The 27,334-nt window shown below is 36.1% G+C and overlaps 1 protein-coding gene across 4 annotated transcripts; it reads right to left on the bottom strand.

Annotated features, from left to right (window-relative positions):
* Mlf1 (myeloid leukemia factor 1) lies at window positions 1–26,660 on the bottom strand. Of its 4 annotated transcripts, none has more exons than XM_034500336.2 (8): window positions 26,379–26,542; window positions 17,681–17,828; window positions 10,930–10,974; window positions 9,069–9,152; window positions 7,608–7,736; window positions 5,969–6,128; window positions 3,500–3,629; window positions 1–1,960 (listed from the first exon to the last, which is right to left on the bottom strand). In XM_034500336.2, the coding sequence occupies exons 1-8, from the start codon at window positions 26,423–26,425 to the stop codon at window positions 1,855–1,857; spliced, it is 849 nt and encodes a 282-aa protein (XP_034356227.1). In that variant the 5' UTR covers window positions 26,426–26,542; the 3' UTR covers window positions 1–1,854. The 4 variants fall into 4 exon arrangements, with proteins under 4 accessions (XP_034356227.1, XP_076788606.1, XP_034356228.1 ...); XM_076932491.1 differs by lacking the exon at window positions 26,379–26,542 and adding an exon at window positions 25,207–25,225; XM_034500337.2 differs by lacking the exon at window positions 10,930–10,974 and having other exon boundaries at window positions 26,379–26,660.
* Between the last annotated feature and the right edge of the window lie 674 nt (window positions 26,661–27,334).

The following is a 27,334-nucleotide window of genomic DNA, read 5'->3' as shown; positions in this document are numbered from 1 at the left end:
TGAATGAACACACTTAAAAAAATTTTAATGACCAAGTAAGTATAGTACAAAAATCAGTAAAATTAACAAGCACATATTATAGTTATCTAATGAAGTGTGAACATAGTTTTATTCTTTAGAACATCATGAGGCGTACAGAATAATGCTAGCTTTTTTGATGATTTTTTACCTTGATAAAAATTATGAAAGAACTAAGCTCTCTATATTCTTATAAACTTCAGCCCCAACTTATAAAGATAGGTTAGCGCTTGAATTCCAGAGTAAAAAGGCTAACTGAATTCTTAAATGGTATAACTAAAAGAGGAAAAACTAAGTTATTACCACCTTACTCAGGAATACACATCTAATGAATTTTGAGAAAATCAATTACTCTAGTTTTAAAACAGAAAATGTACTTTTTTGTGTGTACAAAGAGTCTCTCATTAAGCATTGACAAGATAGAAATATGCAACATTAAAATTTTAAAGAGAAAGGTAAATAAATTATAATAAATTGTATGAGTGTGATATAGAACAAACCCTATACAGTATGCCAAAATTATAATGAAATTCATTTACATTAGTAATTTAACGTATTTTCTTGAAAAGAAACTAATTATTCCTGTTCTTTTTCAAAGTAATAACTTCTTATAAAATACTAATAGTGTATATGTATATATGTATAAATAATTTATTTTTGAGATAGGGTCTTTTACTCTATAGTCCAAGACCTCAAAGTCCAAGACTGCAATTTTCCTGCCTCACCCACAGGCAGGAAATCATCACAGGATTTCTGGATCAGAGGTCTGAGCTACCATTCCTGGACCTCAAATATAGCTTTATTATTTTAAGGTTTTAAGCTAGCTAATTATATAACACATTATGAAATTTGATTCACACCACTCAACTGTGGTGTTAGCAGACACTGGATGTATTTTATTTTAATATCTTACTTTTGTGTGCTGAACTAAGTAACAGAACCAGTTCAGAAATGTTGGGGATTGATTCTAATGCTTTGTCTTAATTCTGCTCCTAAAATAACACAGGAATCTGCATGTCCAAACATGAAGAAGAAGGAATTCTGCCATGAGAGGGGCATAGGATGGACCATGCCATGATGGGTAGGAAGCAGAGATCAGGATTAAGAGTCAGGAAAGCGGCCCCAGGGGCCACTGCCCCGAGTGGGTCTTGGGTAGCAGAGATAGATTTAAAAAGTGTTAACTCAGGAATACCAGAAGGTAGTAGTGTATGCTATCCAAAGGGAGGTTTAGACATGCCCAGCCATTGAGCTAGTAAGGCATATTAAAAGTAATGCTATGTATGTGTGTGTCTGTGTTTATGTCCTTCATTCATGAATCCAGAGCATTTTGGGCAGGTGCAGTGAGCTCAGAGTGGTTTAACAATTCACTGCTATACAGAACCATCACCATGATGTTCTTTATATATACATTATAAAACATATATATATACATATAAACCAAGCAAGGGTTTATGTATATATATGTGTGTGTGTGTGTGTGTATACATATATTATCTATTATTAAAATATATACTATATTTGAGTTTTACTTATATATTGTGATTATCAAAATAACTGCGAAAGTGAAATCAGCATGTGTTTTAAAGTTAGTACATCGTAAAGAGTTTTATATAGACAGTTAACCAATTTAACCACATTGCTGAACATCAAAATTTTATTCCTAAAGTATGAACAATGTTAAAGCTAAAACTTACAAGAACATTCAGATTCAGAAGAAAGTTGCAAAGTACAGCACTGATTTAACAACAGGAGATTGGTCTTTTGTGTATTATTGAGCACCATGCCATGACTTTCTTTGTTAAAATAACCAACTAAACAAATGAAATGCACGGCTATTTATTTTTTGGTGATTTTCACAGGTGATCCTTTGACATTGAGTTTGTCCACAAAAATGTTTGATCTTCTTCCACTCTCAATGGCTGAATTTCGATGGATTTTCTCTCTAAGAAATATACATATGACTATTAATACCATTTGAAAATCCTCAATGATTTATATGTCACTGCAAATAAGTTAAAAGCCACTGTAATTTAGAGTTTTATCTTTAAAGTTCCTTAATAACTCTGGACAACTACTTTATTGAACATATAAGAAAGTAGGAGCTATTACCTAAGATTTACTGAATCACTTGCAGCTTAAACAGTGTTATTAAAAATGATAGCCATAAGTAATATTTATACTTAACTCAGCTCCTGAGTTGTGCCACCCAAGTGTCAAGGAGAATCAGCAGTCACACATATCTAATAGTTAACATGTTGGCCCGCACACGTTCTCATGTGGAAATTACTTCCGAAAATTCTACTGGATAGAACTACTAAAAAGAAAAATTCAGCTGCTAGGGCCATAGATTGACAGAGCATCTCAAATGAACATACTTTCTCTAACTGGGACCTAGATTTTGTGTTTAAACTTTGAACAATGTTTAACCATAACCTTTCAATGTGAGACAAATATTACCAAAAAGATAGAGGCAAGTTTTAAAGTCTTTTTATAGAAAGTATTCAGGCTCTAAATTCCTAAACAAGTACTTTCAAAGAAACTATGCCAGCTCATGGAATTCTATACACGGCTTCTGAATTACTCGATGCCCATTTGTCCAGCACTGGTTCCATGAGGCCTTCTCCAACCCTATAATCTCTCTGGATTTCTGCTTCAAGAGTTATTCTGTTTCAAGAAACTTGAAGTTTCTCCCAAGAACTTGGGAGTCAAGTCATAGCTCCCAAGAATTAACTTCAGAATATGTACTAAATGTATAAATGCTATACATTTTAAGAACTGTACTTAATCATCAGAAAAAATAGGTACCAACAATCCTAAGGAAACTTTATATACTGTGGTGATATTGTAAAACAGATCCTAATGTAAATGCTCAAACATATCCATTTCACACAAGGTTTAGATATTTATATAGATGAAAAGGCTTTGTATTTTAAAAACTTAACTTTCTTACCAAGTCAAAATTCAGCATTTAATTATAAATGAATTTTAAATACTTTCATAATATGCAATAGTATTGTGTAACAAACTTTTCAGAAACAAATTTTGATTTGTATGGGCTATTTAGATTCAATATAAAGTTCCCTTTTTCATAAAAGATACATCTTGGATATTCTTAAGAACTTGTTAAAAGGTAAAGTTACACACTTCTTTCATTGTTGTGTTTGTGTATGAGGATGAGAGTACATATGTGTGGGTAAGTTCATGTTGGTGTGTTATGTGCACTTATATAGGTCATTTTTGGTTCTCATTGTTTAAGCTTTGATTTACAAGGTAAGCTAGGTATCTATCTGTCTCTTCTTCCTCAGTGTTGGGATTACAGCTGCTTGCTACTATGTCAGGCTACTTTCTCTTTTTAATGTCCATTTTGAGTATTACACAGTGATTACATGGCAAAACCTTTACTGAATGAGCTATCTCCACAACCTAATCTACATAACTTGTAAATCTCTTTAAAAGCACTGTTTTTAGAAATAGTCTTTACCTTCTTTTGAGTTCACGTGACCCTGGATGCTCATGACCCATGCTTCGCATCCCAGTGTTTCCTGATCGTCCAATAGGCTTGTACTTTAGAACTTCATTTTGCCACTCATCATCAAAAGCATGAGCATCGCCTATATTAAATATCAAAATAAACAGAACAAGTACTTAGGTTTCTTCTCTCAGTACTGCCTTGGGTCATCACACACTTCATGTAGCCTAACCTGACAACAAAGGCAGAAGCTTCTGCAATACTTCCCTCGTATTCACTATATGGTTACTGACAATATGGTTTTTCATTTACCTTCTTGATTACCCTATTATTCTACATGGACTAGATGAAATCTTTTGAATGACCTCATAATGACCATGATAATTTGAATCATTTTACAATTACTGTAATGTTCCCTACGTTCTTAGACACGCTTCAGTAGCTTGCGTTTCTATTCAGTGCTTTACATTCCTAATGACTTCTTAAGCTTGGTGTCAATTTCCTAACACTCAACTTACGATGTCATGCATTAGGGAAACTAACTTTCACAAAAACAACACATAGATGCCTTTTAGATTACTTTTATAAAAAATATCTTAAACTTAATTTTTCCGACATTATTACAAAATACTCAATGTACATATCTACATACATATATATGTATATGACTTATTTTTAAATTATATATATATGTGTGGACAAGCACATATAAGTGCTGGTGTCCTTGGAGGCCAGAGGCATCTCTCTGGAACTGTAGTTAAAAGTACTTGTGAGCCACTTGGTGATGCATCCCACACAGGATGGCCCTGAAACCCTGACTAGGGCCTGCAAGGGAATAGAGAAATGACAAACAGACATACATACCGGAAAGCTGGGGTCAGATGGAGTATAAGCACTCTGTTGGAGTAGCACCAACTACCCCCAAACAAGAACTAGAACCTCACAGCCTTTACTGAGCAGCACCATGGGAAGGGTTAGCGAGTATGCACAAGAGGTATCTGTAGACTAGCAGTCTAAATCTACAAAATATCTAGGAGGAGGAGGCTGATGTTGCTAGTTTCTGTACACACTGTAAGCATTCACACTTGAACTTGAGGAAGAAGACTTTGCCAATGCCTAAGCTGACCCATGTGGGGAATGCTTTTGCCAATTTCTCATTGGTCTTTGGTCTTGGTCCTTGTCATGGGTGTACCCACATCAATGATGTACATTCATTTAGGACTTCACTCATTTAGGGCTTCCCTATGCTCACAACATCCTGATAGTGGGAATTGAACTAGGGTCCTCTGTAAGAGTAGCATGTAGTCTTAACAACTAACCCATTGCTCTAGGTGACTCAGTACATATTTTAGTAAGATCACAATGATTATAATAAAGAAAGTTCAAATTTGGCTTTCCTCTTGTGGCATAAGAATACTTAGTTATAGTTATTATTTCTGTGTGTGTTTGTGCATGTGTTCTGGCTTGTACTCTTTGCAGACGTGGAGGTTAAACAACTTCGAAGAGTAGGTTCTCTTCTTTACCTTGTAGGACCTTGAGGGTAAACTTGAGCTGTTACATTTGGTAGTAAGTGCCACCTAACCAGGAGTAATTTTTATCTAATTCAACTATAGTTTCTTTTTCTGAATGATACATTAATTTAAGCTCTTTACTATGATAAAACATTATTCAAAGTACCTTCTGAAAATTTAAGATAAATGTACTGACATTTCAATATGATTTAATTTTAATTAAAGCATAAAAGTTTAATGTTTAGACAAAATGAATACTGTCAATAATGTTAGTGATTTTAATATAAAATATGAGAAAAGTTAGACACTAGAAGGGCTTAAATGCATTGAAGAATAAATATAAAAACCTAAAAAACAAAGATTTGCTTAGCATTATGTATGTTATCTTATGTATACTAGAAATTAAAATCATCTGTACAAACTGTAGAAGTTATAATTTGTTTACAATGAAACTTTTAGGTAATCATTTAGAATATCTTTGAAAATAATAATTTCTTGCAGTTATAATGGTGGCATAAATTGAGCACAGTATGAACAAAATAGCAAAATAGTCAAGTTGAAAAGATGTTTCTACATGCATAAAACTATTAAAAAGAAATTCATCAAAATTTGAGTGGTTCTTTGAGATTGAATGAAATTATGATTGATTTTTGTTTCTTTAAACTTTTTAAATATGCTTCTTGACAATCAGAAAATTAAAAAGCACATTTTGCCTATTGATATTACTAAAAAAAACGCTCAAAATCTTTAATTTTATCATCTTATGAGAAAACTGATTGATACCTCACATTAACAAATTATAATTTGTTGTAAAATACATTTTAGATGATAGAACCACAGTTGTATAACTTTGACAAAAACTTTTCTTCACATTCTTTTAAGCTATCGTAATAATTAAAATTCATTAAGTCCTAGAAATGTAGCTACTATTAACTTTTGACAGACAACTTTTGTGTTTGTAGTGACTCACTTTCATTCATATTGATGAACTCTTGGTTGACCTCTTCATCTCCAGTCTTGTTGTTCTTTGACTTTCTAATGACATGAGCTCGGTCATGGATATGATGACCAACAGCCATTCTTTCTAATCCACTGTCAGAATCTCTCATTGCTTTTCTGGTTTCTTTTACCTTTAAAAAACACAGTGAAAGTGATTTAGCTAATACTTAACTGTATCAGAATGGACTCCATTTCATAGTCGTCAGGTCTGTTTATGAAGTAAAGCTGTGGATTTCCTGCGCCAATGTCCAGTATTTTGTATAATTAATAAAATGAGTAACTATATTCAGTTCTATTATCAATCTGGTTTTGTAATAAAATCACTAACATTTCTTCAACCATTTACATTTTAGCCTTTTCCAAGTCATAATAAAATATTAAAACAATGTTATACAAAACTTGGTTACATAAATAAGTTATAAAAATAAGAAGTTATATACATTCTTCAACATTGTCTTTGACAATGTAATGGATAGAAGCTAATAAGTGTAACTATTTACTCACTGCTTATGTTGAAGGGCTTGAGTCTCATGACTCCTACCTACCAACTTCACAGAAGTATTACTAGAATTTTTATGTTAGCCAAATATTACTAATATGTTTTTATGTTTGACATCTATAATTTCAGTTAGCTTACTTTAAGACTTCTCTATGTTCATCAAATTAAAATGGCAGTGAATTTGCTTAAAAATGTAAAGAGAGCTGGGCAGTGGTGGCACACGCCTTTAACCCTAGTACTTGGGAGGCAGGGGCAGCTGGATTTCTGAGTTGGAGGCCAGCCTGAGCTACAGAGTGAGTTCCAGGACAGCCAGAGCTACACAGAGAAACCCTGTCTTGAAAAACAAAAACAAAAACAAACAAACAAAAGAATGCAAAGAGATCACTAATAGGTATATTTGTATGTCAGAACTAAAATTCTGACTTACTTTATTATTATACAATAATATTACTATATTATTACTATAGTAATAATACTGAATTACTATATTATTCTGAATTACTATATTATCCTGAATAATGACTATTATTCAGTGATTCTAAAATCTTACTGTAACCTACAAGGTAATGAAAAAATGGGAAATTTCATATCAGTTTGTAGAAGCCAAGAACTTTCATTACTATGGGTCAGTATTTAAAAATTTCTTTTTTTTTCTCCCTGTCACTTAATTCCCAGAAATAACTGGGACTAATTATTAATAAATGTCTAGACCATAAACTTCACCTGGTTCTCTGATTTGCTCTTAAAGTATTATCCCTTTTTTTTTCTAACCCTGGTTTAGCTACATGGATGGTTTCCTTTCCTTGTCTCCTTACATTCATCTCCTCAGAGTTCTTGGGGCAAATCTCCCCTTTAGTCTATCCTAAGTTCAAGGTTTCCATAGTGATGAGCATCTTATCACCTCGCCTCCCTCCTGTCCCTGCCACTGTTAGACAATGTGTTTTTTCCATAACTTACTAAAACACTAAGAATGTTCAACACTCTTCAATGCCAGGCATGATCGTTCATACCAGCAATTTCAGACTTACGAGACTGAAGCAGGACTAGGGCAGTTTGAGGACAGCTGAGGCTACCCAGTAAGACTTCATCTAGAAAAATAATAAAAACTTACTCCTCCTGGAGCCCTACGGGTTTGAGTTGAGGCCTGGAAAACCTTTGGTGGTTCATCTCCTACTTTGGAATAGGTCATAACAGAGGAAGAACAAAATGAATGCCCATTTGGATCCATTGAAAGTTGACCCTAGAGACAAAGGAAATTGTAAATTAAGATTCTAGTCAAATATGAAGATTGAATGCCAAAAAGCAACAATATTAGCTATATATTGATCCAAATGGAATCTGGTGTTTAATTTACTTCCATTTTTACTGCTAATTTCTACTTCTCCTATAAAAAAATAACAAGTGATTCACATAATCTGAGTTTGTGTGGCTTAGATTAAATAAAGATGTTAGAATCCCTAGCAGAGGATATTTCTTGCACAGCCTTGCCAATCAAGATCAAGTGAATTATGTACCAGGAACGTTCATACTTTCTTTGGGTATCAGACTGTTACAAAAACCACCACTAATGCCCTATCTAGATTTTGGCATTGTTAAATGATCCATAAAATTCCAACGGATATTGGAATGAAACAAGTCACTTTCAGATCAAACCAAATTGTTTTATCCTACTATTACAAACACGGTCATAGAAGTATTAGTATTTGTTTAAAATGTTTAGAGTGTATAGATCTAATCTAGCATACAAACCATTTTTGTTTTCAGAGATTTTTTTTTAATATTAAAACTCAGTTGCTAGCATCCAATGATTTTTTGAAGAGATAATAATAAAACATGAAAATTTTTAGAAAATGTTCATTTACAACAGACTCAGAAGAACATACTGAGGTTGTAATTTTTAATTGTATAAATTAACTAATATGACTTTTCAGATTATAGGTTGTAAAAATAAGTGAGATATAAGTTTTTTTTACTGACTAAGAAAATATAAGCAAGCTGATATAATATCCTGATGTAAAATAATAACTTAAACATTTGTTTCAGGTACAAAATATATTAAGTATCATATGTGTTAATCATGTAATTTTTTTTTTTTTTGCTATTTTAACTATGGTTAAAGATGTTTGAAAGTGGCCTGGAGGGCTGAAGAGATGGCTCAGCGGTTAAGAACACTTAACTGCTCTTCCAGAGTTCCTGAGTTCATTTCCCAGCAACCACATGGTGGCTCACCACCATCTGTAACGCAAGCTGATACCCTCTTCTGGTGTGTCTGAAGACAGCTACAGTGTATTCATATACATAAAATACAAAAATCTTAGAAAGTCGGCCTGGAAAGATGGCTCAGCGAGAGGTCCTGAGTTTAATTCCCAGCAACCACATAGTGGCTCACAACCATCTGTAATGGGATCAGATGCTCTCTCTTCTGGTATGTCTGAATACAGCAACAGTGTACTCACATAAAATAAATAAATCTTTTTTTTTTTTTTTTTAAAAAGGATGTTTGAACATTACTATAACATAGGATATCAATAACTAAAAACAATGTTCTCATCAGTTTATTTTTAGTACTTACAAAGTTTCTTTGTAACTCCTGTATACCACTTCGCATATTTACCATCATCCGATCCATCGTCTGAAAAGGGTTGATATCTACATGCTACAGGATATTAGGAGGTATATTAATTACACCAAAGATGTAAATAAGTCTTCCCAAAGCAGATGAAAATATTTCCCAACTTACTGTAATATAACCATGCAGTAATCAACTAGGGTAAAACAACTTACAAACTATACAATAAGAGTAATTTGTTAAAAAAAAAAAAAAGCATACATAAAATCTCAACCAACGTTAGAAAATTACACTGCACACACATATATACAAATTATACACCTATGTATACATATTATACATAAACACATGCTTTGTGCATATAAATATCATATATATTATTTCTCAGCTTTCTTAAGCCAGAGTTTTTTGTTTTCCTCCGAGCTTTTCTTCTTACTAATCCTTATGATTTCAAAAGTCTTCTCTAGGGAGAGATGACTCAGACGGCACTGCTCTTGCACAGGACCCGAGTTCAGCTCCCAGAAGCCAAGCAGCTCTCTATTGCCTGTAACTCTAACTCCAGCTCCAAGTATTTGTGCCCTGTGGCTACTGAATTCATGTGTACAACACCCCACTACCACTGACATAAATACATAACTTTTTAAAAAGTCACCTCTGATTAATCTTCACCATTATAGTCAAAAGTTTTGGGTTGCAGGTTTGTATGTTTATATGTACCACAGTGGGAATTTCTTCATTACTATCTTTGTGATATACTGGGGATTTTTTTTTTTTTTTTTTTTTTTTTGTCACTTGTCTCTCAGGAAGGAAAAATGTTGCATCCTCAAACTTAGAAACACTGATAACTCAGATTTAGTGCAAAAAAATGAAAAGCTTTTCATGAGAATATAAATACAAATATTCTAAATTCACTTTGGATTACTCTTCGGGGTTAGAAACTTGTAAGGCAGATGGGAGTCAGAGCATTGACAAGGTCTGCTAGAGAACAGCTATGCTTGTGTAGGAAGAAAGAAAAACCACAGATTTCTTGTCAACAAAGTCAGAGAAGAGTTTTCCGAATATTGTGTGTTGTCACCTGGTAGAGTCATCACGGGGATGTGGAAGTCAAGCTTTCAAATATAGTTATTGAGTCTCTTTGAAAATCAAGTGAATGTTCCCGCAATATTTATTTTTCCATTTTTGGAGATTGACATTATACATTTTGATTGATTTACTGTAACCATCTTGATAGAAGTGAAAATACTGCAAAAAATAAGTATCTGTGTTTCTCTTTGGTTACTGAAATAATCATCAAGAAATTGGGTTTTCCTCATGGTGAGAAGATAAAAATGCTGAAGCCTGGTACTGGCCAGTGGTGGAACGTGTCTCCCAGAAAAAGATATCATATAATTATGACAACTTGTCGGATTACTTGGCAGGAGGGACTGGAGCTGATGGGACCACTTGTTGACTAGGACTGCCTACTTATAAATGTATCTTCCCTCTATTTCCATCCAAATCCCACAAACAGACCCTGAAGATGGAGTTGTGAAGGTCTATGGACCTCTTAGTTCTTCCCAGTATGAGGACATCAAATGCATCTCTTCTTTTTCAGCTTTTCCTTGTCTATGTAATGGCCCACTGAAGATCAATGGGTAAGCCTGGCTTGTTAATGCTGCCCGGCCCAGGCTCTGACCCTAACAACTTCAGTAATTACTTTAGAAAACCTATGTCTAAGCACTCAGGTACATTTACCAGAAGTTTCTAGTACAAAGCTTAAAAGCCATTATGGAAGTTAGTGACATGCATGCAAACTCACTCTGCTTGAGTTAATGAAAGTATCTGTTAAAAAATAAAGCTAAAGTAATTGTCTCATGACACGAACCATTCCACCAAACCTCTCAAAAGGCACAAGAGAAAAACTTGTTGCCTGAAAAAAAAAAAATACAACAAATGTTGTTTTACTTATTATATGGGCATAGCTAAAATACAAAAATGCACTGTAGCTCAGAAGTACCACTGTTACAGAACTTTTTAATAAAAAATACTCATTGTGTACTTTTAAAATTATCTGCTTATTGCTCACTGTAGCATCTGCCTGGCCAGAAAATAAAGAAGCCACAGTACTACTAAAAATATGACGGTTCTAGCCGGGCGGTGGTGGCGCACACCTTTAATCCCAGCACTTGGGAGGCAGAGGCAGGTGGATTTCTGAGTTCGAAGCCAGCCTGGTCTACAGAGCGAGTTCCAGGACAGCCAGGGCTACACGGAGAAACCCTGTCTTGAAAAACCAAAAAAAAAAAAAAAAAAAAAAAAGACAGTTCTAATAAGGAAATTGAAAGAAAAAGTCTTTGCTATAGACTAAGACAAACATTTCACAACTAATTAAAACGAAGTATAATGACTAGGATTAAAGCACTTTCTGTTGCCATTTTGTAAAGATTCACTACTCCTCCCATAACCAATTAAAATAAAAATATTTAATTACATTATTATCATTACCAAGTAAGTAGCTATTGTTTGGTTTCAACTTGAGACAAGGGCCTGAGGTTCATATTTTACATATCAAAGCAGGCCTGGCCTCCAGGTTCTCCCAGCATCTCTCAGTCTCTATCTGGCATACCCTGCCCCCAACTCTGAACTTTCCAGCCCAGGGGCTGGGCTGCCCTTCCCCCACCCCCCAGGCTCTTCCCTATATAAATCCAGACATTTTGGTATCTCTCCTCTTCTCTCTGGCGCTGCAATTGCCTTTTCTCTCTCTTTCTCCTTCCTCCCCATCTCCCCATGGCGATTCCCCTAGCCTCAATCCTTGGGGGCAGTGAATCCACCTGAGAGTGGAACCCCAATAAACCTGCCTATAATATAATATAATATAATATAATATAATATAATATAATATGGCTTGAATTGGCTCATTTTACCAGTGGAGAAATAACCTATCAGATGGTGCTGAAACCCAGGAGTTGAGTCCCCAGCTCGATGGCCCAGGACTTTCCTGGCCACGTGGGAACTACTTCTCTCCCTCTATCCTTGTGTGCTGGATACATTTCTTAGGACTTCGTGAGTACCCATCCCCAGCCAGCCCATTAGGGTAGCCTCTGGGCTCTCTGCTGAGTCTTTCCAGCCTTCTTTTGATTATAAATGAATAAAGGATGCCGTAATTGTCCATGACTACTTCTTGTTGACATTGGGGTGCAGTTTTGTTTTGGGGTGTGGACAAAAAGCTGCAATGTTGCCCAAGTCCAGGAACTTCACTGCTGTCCAGGTTCTGTGGGCCCATCTGCAGTTAGGAAAAGTGCAGGCCCAGTAGAAGCGTCTGTGAGCATAGCAGACTGGAGCACCTGTGGGTAATGTTTTGGAGCATTCCTGAATGCAGGTTCTGAGAGAATGCCTGGATGTTAGAAGACAGGAGTTTAGGGAGAAAGACCTTTTTGGGGGGAGGGGTGTACATTTGAAACATATAGGCCCATGGTCTTGGTAGTTGGAGGAGGGGGGAGGCGTTCCAAGACCAAGGAAAGGGAAATAGATCCACCCTCAGGAATGGGCAGTTGGGGAAGGAAACAGGTTGTTAACTGACAGTACTTAGATTGAGGCCATTTGACCTGTGAGAGGTGAGTTCAAATGGATTCCCTGAAGCTTACAAGTAATAGAAATAAGAATTGTATTGGAGCATCCACATGTTTCTGTTCTAAATATACATAGTTTTATAATTATTCCTGTACAGATATTTTAATATTATGGCAACCCATTTGGCCAATTTTGCTTCTGTTGAGCACTAGGCATATTTCAAGTGTTCAATAGATACGTAAGCCTGTCCTCTACCTGAGGACAGAGCCACAAGGTAAGGACCAAAACAAAAGAGAAGGAAAGCACCCCTCCCCATACACACACACACACACACACACACACACACACACACACACACACATACACACTAGCCTACCGAAACTGAGAAATAAATGTCTGATGTTTAAAAGCTATTCGGCCTAAAATATTTTGTTATATCAGCCAAATTACACAGAAAAATAAGGGACCAATAATTTTATATTTAAATTTAAATATTGGTCTTGAACTTTCTTTATATTCAGAGGTACCTTTTTACTTTACTTTTTAATTTAATCATGATATTTACGCAAGCAAATTTCTTCTATGTGTTTTCCTCTTGATTTAAAGAAATTTTGGCAAGACAGTTATAATTTGAAGAATATATGCAAATAGTTTGAAATAATGAATCTTGCGGACTATAGTTTCACAGAAGTATTATCTTTTTATTTGGCTACATATTTTTTATTCCAGTTTCTGTTAAACATTTAGTGCTTTTAGGAAAAAATGAAAGTGACATTTATCTCTGCTCCAACAGGTGACCAATGAACTTACAGCTGATTTGTAAAACATCATCAATACACTTCCAGCTGAATTATACACAGATCTCATTTATATGCTAACAGTTAAGGTAATAAAATTGCCTTTTCTTGCATACTTTAGGAAAGCTATATGTAGCTTATTTATGCATATAAATCCAGAGAAATACATGCTTGCTATAGTTACAAAAAGTATGATACAAAAGTATTTTAATTCTCAAGTGATTTTTCAATATTTATAATTAATGTGCTCTTGCATTGTCAATTTTTCCTAGTGTTAATTTTTAACTTTTTTGTTTGTTTGTTTGTTTGTTTCGAGGCAGGGTTTCTCTGTGTAGCCCTGGCTGTCCTGGAACTCACTCTGTAGACCAGGCTGGCCTCGAACTCAGAAATCCCCCTGCCTCTGCCTCTTAAGTGCAGGGATTAAAGGCGTGCGCCACCACTGCCCGGCAATTTTTAACTTTTTAAAAACTTAACTTTTAATAAAATGAATTAAACTGGAAGTTGTATGTATGTAATATGTATGTAACATTAATTTATAGTATTGTATTTATAGCACTTACAAATGGCATTATTTACTAACGAAAAGGAAAGTAACTTAAATGTAATTACTCTTATTTGAAATGGCACATACAGTTTTATTTATCAGGTTTTATGATGATCCAAACTATTTTGTTTTCTTTAAGTTTATTACTTAGAAAATATGAAATTTTTTCTAGAGTAATATAGAATTCTTTGATCAACCATGTTTACTGAATTCTAAATATATTTCAATTGCCAAGAACCATCTTAATAGAAATTCCTATGGAATTATATTTTGTAATTGCCATTCCTGAGGCTGAAAAATAAAAGAGGTGAAATCCAAAATAATTAATACAAATATGTAAACTTCACTTTTTATTTTATTTAATGTTTTTACCCTCCCATCCTGATGAAAATAGGCAGTTATATAAGTTGTGGTGGTCTGAAATTGTTTGGCTAGGGAGTGGCACTATCAGAAAGTGTGGCCTTATTGGAGGAAGTGCATCACTGTGCAGGTGGGCGTAGAGTCTCCTCCTAGCTGCCTTTGGATGAAGATAAGGAATTCTCAGCTCCTCCTCCAGCACTAAGTCAGCCTACATGATGCCAGGCTTCCCACCATGATGATAACAGACTGAACCTCTAGACCCAATTAAATGTTGACCTTTATAATTGTTGCCTTGGTCATGGTATCTGTTTATAGCAGTAAAACCCTACTATAGAAGTTGGTACCAGGGACTAGAGTATTGCTGTGATAAGCTTGATCATGATTTCATTTGGAGGAATGTAGATTTTGGAACTTTGAATTTGAAGAGCAGTGGAATATTTTAAGTTAAGTATGGCTTAATCTTAATGGGCCATCCTAGTGGAAATACAGAAAACATTGGTGCTGAGGGTGATTTAAATTCTGGGGGCCTGGCTCAAGGGGTTTCAGAGGAGAGGAATTTTAGTATGTTGCCTGGAGATCATTCTTATGTTTGGTGAAGAATGTGGCTGGTTTTTTTTTTGTTGTTGTTGTTGTTGTTGGTTTGTTTTTTGTTCTTTGGGTTGTTTGGTTGGTTGGTTGGTTTTGGTTTTTGAAGAGTCTACCTGATTCTAAGGTAAAGAGATTCAGAATAATTACACTGATAAAGGAAGTCTCAGAAAACCCCAACATGGACTCCAGTTTACTGTCATGAAGAAGTTTTCATCAGTTGTAGCAAGCTTTAAAGGTTCAAGTAATAAAGGGGCACTGGGAAGTGGAATGGAGCTCAATCCTGTTCAAGGATATTAAATGGAATTGAAGAGGTGGTGACTTTAGGGCAAGATCCCACCCAGCTAAGCTTATTGTTTATGTTTTTGCAGTTGAGCAAGGGATAGTTATATCATGTTAAGAGTTACTATTACCGGGTTATTACATGGTTACTATTTTCATTTGGACTCAATCTGAAATGAACTGCCATCCTGAAATGGAGGGCACACCTGTGACCCAGACTTTGAGGCTGGAAGACATACATTTTTGATCCAGATCTGGAGGCATAGCGGCCATGAAAAGCTTAGGTCCAGGCACGGTGGTACATACCTTCAATCCCAGGAAACAGAGACAAGCATATGTCTGAGTTTAGGGCCAGCCTAGTACAGAGTAAGTTCCAAGTAGAAAAAAATCAAGCTCACATCTTTAATCCCAGCATTCAGGAGACAGAGGCATGCAAATCTCTGAGTTTAAGGTCAGTCTACAGAGCAAGTTCTAGGACAGCTAAGCTTAGGCAGTGAGGGAGTTGGAAAAAAGAAAGCTGGTGATGATGTAATAATATAATAAGGGGGGCATGTTCCAGCCTCAGCAAGGAGCAGAACTTGGCAGCATTTGCCATGTGGCCCTGGCTTTAGAATCAAGAATAGAAAGGCCTATTGAACAACTGATGCTGGTCAGCTGAGCTGAGAAATTAGCAGTGATTAAGAAGACACTAACATCACTGAGGTAAAATCTTGAGGGAAGTGTTTTCTGAAAGCACAAAGAAGATGTGTTCTAGAGATAGTCAAGGTTCTACCTTGTGCTGCAGCTGGACTTGGACATGTATAAGAACTACCAAGGTGGTACTAGCTTTGAAGGTTATGAAGAACAGGTGAGACTTGTTACTGTGTGAGACCAGGAAAGGCCATTGGTGAAGGTAAAGCCTCAGTTGTAGTTGACAGCCCAGGACTGAAGGGGTCATGCAAAGAATTTGAGGCGTGGCACCATAAGAGAGCCTATGAGGTTTTGGTGAAGCCTAGTTGCAGCGAAAGACCCCATAGAATTAGAGATGATAGTACCATTGGATGACAACCAACAACAGCAGCAGTGGTGGAGTAGAGTCAACCAGAGCCTAGAGTGCTACAGACAACAGACCTTTAATCCCAGGAAGAGTGGAGAAGTGACCCAAACCCTTTGGAGGAACCCAAAAGATCATGTGTGGATCTCAAACACTGGAATAAGAAGCTGTAAAGTTGAAGTTGCTTTGGATACCCCAAGACATTAAAGATGCCAGAGCCATGGGATACCTGCTGAGAAAAGCTGCAGAGAGTGGAACCAGCCAAAGGGAAAGAAGTGTGTTGTAGTCAGCAAACCTGAGTTAGAGCTCTGAGGAGTACTTTGATATCAGACACAGAGATGCAGAGTTTGGGGTTTGCTTAGCTGGTTTTTGGTCTTTGTTCTAGTATTTCCTCACTATTACATTTTGAAATAGCAATATATATTCTGATGTTGAAGTATGTGATCTGCTTTTTGATTTTATAGGGGATTACAGTTAAGTGATTACATGACACTCAAAAGAGACTTTGAACTTTGGACTGTTAACACTGTTGAGACTGCTATAGACTACTAAACTTTCCAAGATGGACTAACTATATTTTGTATTACATTATAGCTAGGTGTGGACCCCACAGACTCATATGTTTGAATAAGTCAATGGGAGCCAGAGAGTAGAACACGGTGGTTTGAGTATATTTGGCCCAGAGAGTGGCACTATTAGAAGGTGTAGCTTTATTATTTTTTGTGGCCTTGTTGAGGAAATGGTTCCCTCTAAGAAGGGTGGGTGTTGGGCTTTGAGGTCCTATGCTTAAGCTCCACCCAGGACGTAAGAGGGAGAGTCTCTTCATGGCTGCCTGAGGAAGACAGAATCTCCTTTTAACTGTCTTCAGTGTTTAGAGCTCTCAGCTCCTTTCCCAGCACCATGTCTGTCTGGATGCTGCCTTGCCTCCTGCCATGACAATAATGAACCAAACCTCTGAAACTGCAAGCCAGCCCCAGTTAAATGTTGTCCTTTATAAGAGTTATCTTGGCCATGGTGTCCATTCACAGCAGTAAAACCCTAACTAAGGCACAAGTCTTCTGAAATAAAGGTTAATCTAAGTTTTGAAGGTCTAGAGTGATCCAATGATGATAAAGCACCATACTAGATATTTTAAGTATTTAAACCTTAGAAGTGTGTGGTACCAGGAGTCCTCATTGGTTTTAGTTTAGCACATGGAAGGGAGGAAGTTAGTTATTAGGGAAGAAACATGGAAAAACAATGGCTTAGTATGGCTTATAGTTTTATAACCTTATAATCCTAAATGTTTTAAGAGCATAGTGCATGTCGATACCATTAACAATCCATTGTTTTAGCTTTAGAAAATGTCTCCTCTTTTATATAATGTTTCCATGGGAGAAATATTAGTTATACGCTATCAGTATGTAACTTATAACATGTGTCATCTTTCTATAGAACTTTCTTGCTAGCTGTCTTTAAAATTACTTACAGTTAAGGAATCTTCACCACCATCACGTTCTCTACGATTATGGGTTCTTCCTCTACCATCAGAGATACTGAGCAAGTCTCTTCCAAGAGGTTCAGAGAAACTTCTCATCATGTTGCGCATACTTTCTCGGTGTGCAAGAAAAGAATCACTGTTGAAAAAACAGATGAATGGAAAATTAAATGTTATAATTTTTAAAAACTGGCATATAAATACTACGAAGAAACTTGTGAGCTAATATAATTGTTAAGAAGACAAAATATTACAATTTAGAAGAGATTATTTAATAAAAGACCTAGTATTTATAAATACAATTATAAATATAAATGAAATCTTATCCTATTTGCTATTCACTGTATTTATTATACTAATGAAATATATTATTTCATGTATAAGTATGGTAAATATAAATTACCATATCATAAGTAGTTTAAGATGAGGAAAAATGGAAAAAAATCAGAAAAATATTTCTCTAAGGTAAGACTACTTTGAGAAGTCTACAACATAATTTTATAACTGTAAAAACATCAGAAAAACATTTCTATCAGGAAGACCATTTGGGGAAGTGTACAACATAATTCTATAGAATTAATAAAGAATTCCCCATGCTAAATACGAACTCCAAAGAACATAAAAAAGTTGTCATTTAAAATTGAATGTACACAAATAAATTTGGAAGAGTTCTCCTAAAATGATCATACTTGTTGGGGCTGGAGAGATAGCTCAGTGGTTAACAATGTTTGCTGTTCTTCTAGTGGACTGAAGTTTGGCTCTCAGTACCCCCAGAAGACTTATGCTTCTCATATATACCTGCTTCTCACTATACTTTCTTCTGTCTTCTATAGGCTCCTGCACCCACCCATCCTACCCCTTCTCTCTCACACTCTCTTTCTCTCTTAACAAAAAACCCCACTATTTTAAACTTTCCTGACTGAGAAAAGATCATTGACATACAAGCATTGAGTACCATATTTATGTTTATAAACACCATAAAAGTACAGATATTATCTGCATAGTCAAAGCCACAGCCACAGCCACAGCCACAGATAACTTTATAAGAATTATTATCATTATTATTATCATTATTATTATTATTTCTTCAAGACAGGATTTTTCTGTGTAGCTCTGGCTGTCCTGGAACTCAATCTGTAGACTAGGTTATCCTAGAACTCAGAGATCCACCTGCCTCTGCCTCCTGAGTTCTGATATTAAAGGCATGTGCCACCACGTCTAGCTGTAGCACTACAACTATAAAGCAGACTGTACTAGCTTTGTAAATTGCCCCTGGTAATATAGTCATGTTCACAATATTAACTCACCCATATATTCACATGGGAGGTTTTCTAATGCCTTCCCTGGTTTCCTTTTTTTTTTTTTTTTTTTTTTTTAATACCATTTTGAGGTTTTCACTGTAAAGGTCATTCCTTTCTTAGGTTTATTCCAAAGTATTTTTTTTTTAAGATAATTGTTAAAATGATTGTTTTCCTAGTTTCTTTTTCTGCATGTTACACACACACACACACACACACACACACAAACATATAAACTACTGATTTTTATATGTTAGTTTGGTGTCCAAATTGCTCAAAGTGCTTACTAGATCTAAGAGTTTTCTGGTAGAGCTTTTATGGTCTTTTATGTAAAGGATCATATGAACATTAAATTAGGATGCTTTGACTTCTCCCTTTCCTATTTGTATCCATTTGTATGCTTCGTCTTATTTAATACTTTATGAACTATATTGGATAGGAGTAGAAGAAGGGTATATTTTTATCTAATTCCTGATCTTAGTGGAAATGGTTTGAGTTTTTCTCTGATGTTGGCTACCATGTTTCTCATATATAGCCTTTATTATGCTGATACACATTTCTCCCATTCCTAGTCTCTTTGGGGCTTTTTATCATAAAGGGATGTTGTCTTTTCTCAAAAGCCTTTACTGTACTTAATGCGATGTGAATTCTTTCCTTCAATCCCTTTATGTGATATACTTATTGGTCTGCATTAGTCTGACCTTCCTTTGGATCTTAGGAATGAAGCCAACATGATTATGATGAATGATCCTTGTGAAGTGTTCTTAAAATTCAGTTTGCAAATATTAAAATTTTAGTGTTATTTTTGTGTCTATGTTCATCATAGAGACTGGTGTATTATTCTTTGTTGTGTCTTTATCTGGTTTTGTAAAAAAGAGTTTGACAATATTTTTTCTGTCTTTATTCTATGAAATGGCTTGAGAAGTCCGAGTGTTAGCTGCTCTTTATAAGTCTGGTAGACTTCAGTACTGAATTCACCTGGCCTTGCACTGCTTTTAGTTTGAATATCTTTTTTTTTTTTTTTTAATTATTGCTTCAATCTATTTTGGTAGTTGCTATAGATCTGTTTAAATTGTTTCTCTCATATTAGTTTAACTTTAGTAGGTAATATGTATCAAGAAATTGATCCATTTTTATGTGATTTTTCTAACTTAGTGGAAATAAATCTTTAAGGTACAGCCTAACAATCTTCAGAACTTCACTGTTATCTGTTGTAATGTCTCTTTTCATCACTAATTTCACTAATTAGTGTCTTCTATTTTCTTTGGTTAATTTGGCTGAGAGTTTATTGGTCTTGTTTATCTTTTAAGTTTATTTTTGTTTTTAAAGAACTCAATCTTTGATTCTTTGTACCTTTTCATTTTTATTTTATTAATTTCTTTCATGTTATTTCTTTCTATCCACTAATTTTGGGTTTAGATTGTTTTTGTTTTTCCAAGGCCTTATAGTGTATCTAAGCTATTTGAGGTTTCTTTCTTTAATGTAGGCATCTATAACTATAAATTTCCCTCTTATAGCTGCTTTCTTTGCATCTAAGAGGTACTGTATTCTTTTGGATATAGGATTCTTAGAATTCTCTTCTTGATTTCTTCTGTGATCCATTCATCTTTCAATAGTCTGTTGTTCAGTCTCCATGAGTCTACATATGTACTATAATTCCTCTTTTTCTTGGTTTCTATTTTTATTCCTTTGTTGCCAGAGATAAAAAAAAAATTACTCCCATTTCCTGTATTTGCTAGGACTTGATTCATGTCCTATTATAAAATCTATTTTAGATGTTTCATGGGTTGCTGAGAAATAAATATTCTGCAGATACATATTAGACTTTCTTGGTCTATGAGGTCATATAACTCAGATGTTCTCTTTTTTTGTTAAGATAACCTATTAGTGTGAGATATTTGTGGTTTTCCCTGCTCTTGTGGAGCATCTGCTGATACAGTCCATGAGGACAGTGGGAGCAGAGATGTCCGAAGCCTTGTGAGTATGTAAGGTAAATGACCACACTAGGACCTCTTGTCAGTAAGCAGATCAACTTTACTTAGGGTAATTGAAGGCTTATAAAGTTTTTGGGGACTGAGGGCAGGGACATCCAAGATAGTCAAAGATCATTCACTGACTGGGGGCTTAGGGTACCTGGCATACCTCATTAGCATGGAGAAGCATTTCAATAATCTCTGGTGCTGGCCAAACAGGTTCTGTCAGGAGAATGGAAATTAATTCTATAAACTAACTAATTAGGGCTACATGACATTCATTAGGTAGAGGCAAATATAGGGGCTTAGAATCCCCCAGACAAGGTCAGAGAAGGAGAAAACTTGCTAACAAGGGAGTCTCCCATTTTGCACTGAGCTCAGAGGCTATCCTGCCATGGTAGACTGACTTTAAGTAACAGTGTTTTCTCACATTGAAAAGGTGTGTTTTACTAATCTAGGCACTTCTCAAGTCAAGTTGGCAATCCAGATTAACCATCACAGGCTTTATCAGTATTGTTTTGCCTTTCTTAGGATCTCAATTCCAATTATAGAATTATATAGTGTGTCATCTTTCACATCTAGTTTCTTTGACTCAGAATAATGTTTTTTATAATTTATCCCTGCTGTTCTACTCACCAAAAATTAACTAAATCTGGAATGCATATATATATATATATATATATATATATATATATATATATGTATACATATATATGAATGATTATATCATAATATAATCAAAACTATTTCTAGGTTTTTGTCTTTATGGCTTCTATGACTATTCAGTGCTTTTTTTTCAATTTAAATTATCTGAGTTGTATCCTATCCTTCTGATTTTCTACTTGTCATTTACATAAGTGATCAAAATGAGTACACAAATATATCCTATCCATTTAAAAATGTGTCTTTTGTTGCTGATTATTATGAGTGTGTATGTATGTATGTATGTATGTATGCATGTATCTATCTATCTATCTATCTATCTATCTATCTATCTATCTATCTAGTTATTTTTTAAAAACAATCCTTAGTCTTGCCCCTTTCATTTTAAAATATCAACCACACAGCTATAAGTCTTTGTTATTTTTCAGGTTGAGTATCATCTTTGTTTTGTTTTGTTTGAGATAGGATCTCATGCTGCTGAGTCTGGCCTTGAAATCACTATATAGCTGAGAATGGCCTTAAACTTCTGAACCCCCTACCTCTATATCCACAGTGTCAGGCATCTACCACTATGCCTAGATTTATTTGGTTCTGGGCATCAATCCAGGACTTCATGCAAGCATGCTACCAACTATGCTATACCCCCCCCCTGCCCAGTTGCTTTGTTTTTATTACAGATTATGACCTTGTATGGTACAGTCTATTTATAGTAATTTTGTTGTCTTTTATCTCATTTTAAAACTTAATTATGTTAGTAATATAAACTTGATATTGGTGTACTAAGCAATTGTTTAAATATGTGTGATAGACAACTACTCCAATGGTATTCTATGGTGTCAAATCCCTAGTGTCCACGGCATCATGTAATGTCTTCTGCCCATGAGCTGAACTTCTGGACCTGTTATTTAATAAATTTGATATAATGGAATAACAGGATGTCACATTCAAAGTTATGTACTTCAAAGACTATTAAGTTTCGTCTTAGGTGATTTCTCATGTACAATGGTTGGTATGGCTTGGGGAGAAGTTTACATGAGGGAACTTAGAAGAGTTTTTTTCTAAATCAGCCAATAGCCATGTGAATGAACTTGAAGTTGGATGCTCATTTAGACAATATTTGTGATAAACTCACAGTTCGACAGACTGTAACCTCCTAAGGCTTGAGTTAGAACTACTTAACTAAACTTCTTGATCAACAGAAGATGTGATATAATACTTTAAGATTCTATACGCTACTGCAACAATAGATATCTAATACACATTGTAAGAAAAAGGTCCTAAACTAGAGGGCAGCTGAAACAGGCACAAAAAGCCAATGGGAACTTCTGACCAACAGGATAACATATTCACAGGTTCTGGGAATTAGGATATGATTATCTTTACAGAAACCATTATTCTGCCTACAACAGACACGTTCCTAAAATAACGTTGTTTAAATTTCAAGGAAAACCATCAATTTCTGCCAAGTCTGCATTTTGTTCTGCACTTTGTTCTATATTTGTCCTTTAACAGGCAAGTTTAATGCCTGTTCTGCCATCTTCATTCTGTTACTAAACCTACCCAATCAATCTTCTTCTTTCAGATATAATTTTCATCTCTAGAATTTTTATTTGATATAATATATAAAACATTTATACACATTAGAGATAGACAAGTTACATATAAAATCCCACTTCCTTTGTCGAGACATCATATATTTTCCTTCATTACAATCATATTTTCCTTCACATATGGGGCAAAATTATAACTGCCTTAAAATTTTTTGCCCATTAATGCTAATACCTTGAATGAGATAATAACTAATAACTTCAGAATAAGTCTTTTATATAGAAATGAGTCATATAAGGTCAAAATACAGACAGTGGCTATTATGTTGTAGAGGTTCTGAATTTTGTTATATTCTTCAGAAATGATGAATCTTTCCTAAGCAGGTAATTAATGTGGTTGCCTTAGAATTCAAATTCTGTCTTAAATGGGAGACTAAATCTTGCTTCATTCATGTATCTTCTTCAGTAAGCTGCTCTCTGAGTCTGGTTCATGCACAGGTGGTTAAGCCTAGTACAGATTTGTGCAAAATTTATACACAGAAAAGCTGTCTCGTCCTCCCTCTCAGGATGCTGTACATTCCCACTCTCAGCCACACCTTTCCAATGACAATAGCAGTACTGAGCTCTGTCCTTGGTTCTTAGGTTAGAAAGATTTTTGAGTTTCCTAGTAGCTTTGACTGCTTGCAGAGCATATGGAGCTTGAGCTCAGGGTGGAATTTTCTTTTCCCTTTCACATCTGTTGGCTCCTCCTCAGTATATGTATGCTTTGGGTCATTTCCCAAAAACTTTCTCCAGAAAGCTGTTTTTATATTTACCCTATACTTCAGTGTTACCTGTAAGACCCGTGGGTATAATTATTTTTGGCCTATGGTGTTATTATTTATTTGTAAGACTTTTTAAAAAATGATAAAGTTTATTTTAAAAATAAAAATAATTTAATGAGTAATATTCTAATTAGGCAGCTGCAACATCAATGATGTTATTTATTTAATGAAAACAGTAATTACTATTAGTAATCAAGAAATATGGGTAATAACCCATAAACTGCTTGATAAACCATAAAAGATACTAGATCACTGTTACACAATATTCACTGAGTATTTTCTAAGTTAAAGTAACCACTAGAGAACCCAATGGTCAGGTACTAAGATAGCATCAGGTACAATCTTCATATAAAAACAGTCAGTGGAAGCTGGAGAGACAGATGGCTCAGAGGTTAAGAGCAGTGGCTGTTCTTTCAAGAGAAGCCTGGTTCAACTCCCATGCACCTACAGAGCAGACCACAACTGTCTCTAACTCCAGTTCTAGGGGATCGTACATTGTCACACAGACATATATGCAGGCAAAATACCAATGCACATGAAATAAAAATAAATTAATTTGAAAAAATTGAGCATGATTAGTGTGTCCTACTTCTGTTTTATGTTCCTAAGGTCAGCAGATGGCTTAGTAAGTTTGTCACCTTAATTCTTTATATTAAGTATTCATTCTCATTTTGTAAGGATTGGAGTAAAAAGAGTAGGTTAAAGGACAAATTTCTTGAAATATAGGTTCGTTCTTTTTCTTCTTTATCCCCAGATGTGTTTGCTCTATAAATAGTGGTTGTAAAATAAATTATTAGCATGAATCAGTCTTACAGTTAATTACTACAAATTTGCCTTATATTTTTGGTAATGGTTGCTTGGTTCTGAAAAAAATTGTTGAAGAGTGTGACTAATGTCTTTCCTTTGCTAAGCATGGAGGAAGGGTGCTTTTTGATGTGTATGTCTGTCTGTGATGTTACTATTTTTGGCTTCAAATCTTGGGTTCCCTGTCTTTTCACAGAGGGTCATCCAACAGTTTAAATTACACTCCTGCTAGACATAATTTTTGAAGATACAAATTACATATCAAATTACACATTTAATTAAGATATTATTTTGATATAACTAGGCATATAATAAGGTTAAATATGCACAGAAAACTAGATAATAATGAAACTTAATTTTAAATGTCTTCTTCCCAAGGCCTCATTTATGTCACTGAGAACCACTCACCATTCCTTGTTACCAGAGGTGTTCCTTGCACACTATTTCTTTACCCCTGCCCCATTATTGCATTGTTAAAATGAGAAGTCCCTTCCCAAGCAAGGCCACTTCTGCTAATGAAGAAGGTGAAGAAAACAAACAGTGTCCCATGGCAACCATTTTGAAGCAGCCAGCACAACTCTCCTACTTAGTAGTGCTGTCAAGGTGATAGCCTTCACTATAGGAAAGCTTGTTTTAAACAACCTAGCACACAACCTTTAATCCCAGCAAGAAAGAGGAGGAGGAAGATGAGGAGGAGGAGGAAGAGGAGGAAGAAGAGGAGGAGGAGGAAGAGGAGGAGGCTGCGGCAGGTGGACTTCTGTGAGTTCGTGGTCAGCCTGATCTACACCAAGTTCCAGGCCAGTAAGGTCAACATAGGGAGACTTCTCTCAAGCAAAACAAAACAAAAACCACCCTCACCCCCGTTTCTCAAGTCAAGGAAGTGTCACCCTAGAAAGCACTCCCACCCTACGTGAAGTTAAAGTTTAGGACTATTTCTTATCAGAAGTTCCACCAAGATGGCAGTTATGGTCACCAGCTAAGCCCTGCTGATGCACAGGACTTTAGATTCAAGGCGACCCACACACCAAGTCGCCCATAATAGTCAGCAGCCTGCACCGTGAGCCACAGCTAGTCCTCATCTCCCACCAGCAAACCCTCAGGCTTCTAAATCCTCCTCACCCCATCCTGCTCAGCTCACCCTCTCTCATGCCGTCCATTTCTCCTTGCCAAATACCCTCAAATCCTCTCCTCACCCCCCTGTATCTTGCTTGATGTCTTCACCTAATGACTCCCAAATCCTTCAGCTCCTGTCTCCACTTCTCACGCCCCGCATTCTCCTCACCTCATTCCACCTCACAGCCACTTCTCTCACCCCCATTTCTCCTCACAGCCACTTCTCAGATTTATCTCCTCAGACGAGTGTCATCTCTCCTCACACTTAGCTCTCCTCACCCCCACTTCTCCTCACGCTCACTTCTCCTCACCTCCATTTCTCCTCACTCATTTCTTCTCACACTCACTTTTCCTTACTCCGCTTCCCTTCACCCCCATTTCCCCGCGCCTCCCGCCGGGCGTAACCCGCACAGCCAGCGGGGCGCAGTCCGCTCGCCTTTCCTAGCGAGCGCGGCTGGGACACTCACGCGAAGAAGGGGTCGTCCTCAAAGCTGCTGCTCAGCATCCGGAACATCGTGCTTCTGCGGCGGGCGGCGGGCGCGGGTGGAAATGGACGAAGCTCGCCGCGCCGCCACCAGCCTGCTTCCCGCTAGCTTCGCGCGTCTGCCCGCGGCAATAGCCGCGCCCGCGACTAGGGCGGGGCTTGACTCATGGCCGCTTGCCCATTGGCCATGACTCTATGGCGTCACGAAGGTGAGGCAGGAGAAGGGGGAAAAGGAGCCTTGCGCGGCTGCTATGGCAACCGCGGTAAACACACTGGAGGCAAGAAGTTTGTCTGGAGGCCCCTTTCAGTGAGGCTCCTGAGAGACGACTTGGTCTCAGAGCTACGGGAACCAAAACATTAGACCAGTTCTGAATGACCTTGGCCAAATTGTCCTTAATCTCGACAAGTCTCTGGTAGCTGGTCAAATAATGAAAAAAAGGTTTTGAGAAAAATTAACAAGTGCTGTATTCACTTCTTGAAGAAAACAAGATGCAGCCTATGAGATTTCAAACACCAAACAAATACAGTTTCCTGTAATTCTAAAACTCGAAGCAGTGTCTCCCAATACACAACACCTAGGCATAGGATCAAATACACAAAAGAAAGAGAAAAAAAAAAAGCAAAATGAAATTCCTCCATTTCAAGGATCAGACCAAATCTTTATCATCTTCCTAACATTCTTAAGCAGGATTTGGGCACAAGACTTGAAGGAAGCAGCCATATCTAGCTACAATTCTATTTCTACTATTTCCATTACAGTATTAAAGAACCTTCTATTTCTAGCAAGGAAGCTGGTTTCATCTTAAAGCAGTGCAGTACCTTAATGATAAGCCCACACATTTTAAGCGATCTTCAAGACCTAGTATCAGTAAGATTGGGGTGTGGTATGGTGGGGGAAGGGGGCAACATGAAAGGTTTTATTCAATTATTGGCGTTTGA

This window comes from Arvicanthis niloticus, chromosome 4, assembly GCF_011762505.2.
Source record: "Arvicanthis niloticus isolate mArvNil1 chromosome 4, mArvNil1.pat.X, whole genome shotgun sequence".
Lineage (NCBI taxonomy): Eukaryota > Metazoa > Chordata > Mammalia > Rodentia > Muridae > Arvicanthis > Arvicanthis niloticus.
Note: the sequence above shows the minus strand (reverse complement) of the source record. Positions and strands in the feature narration are given on the sequence as shown.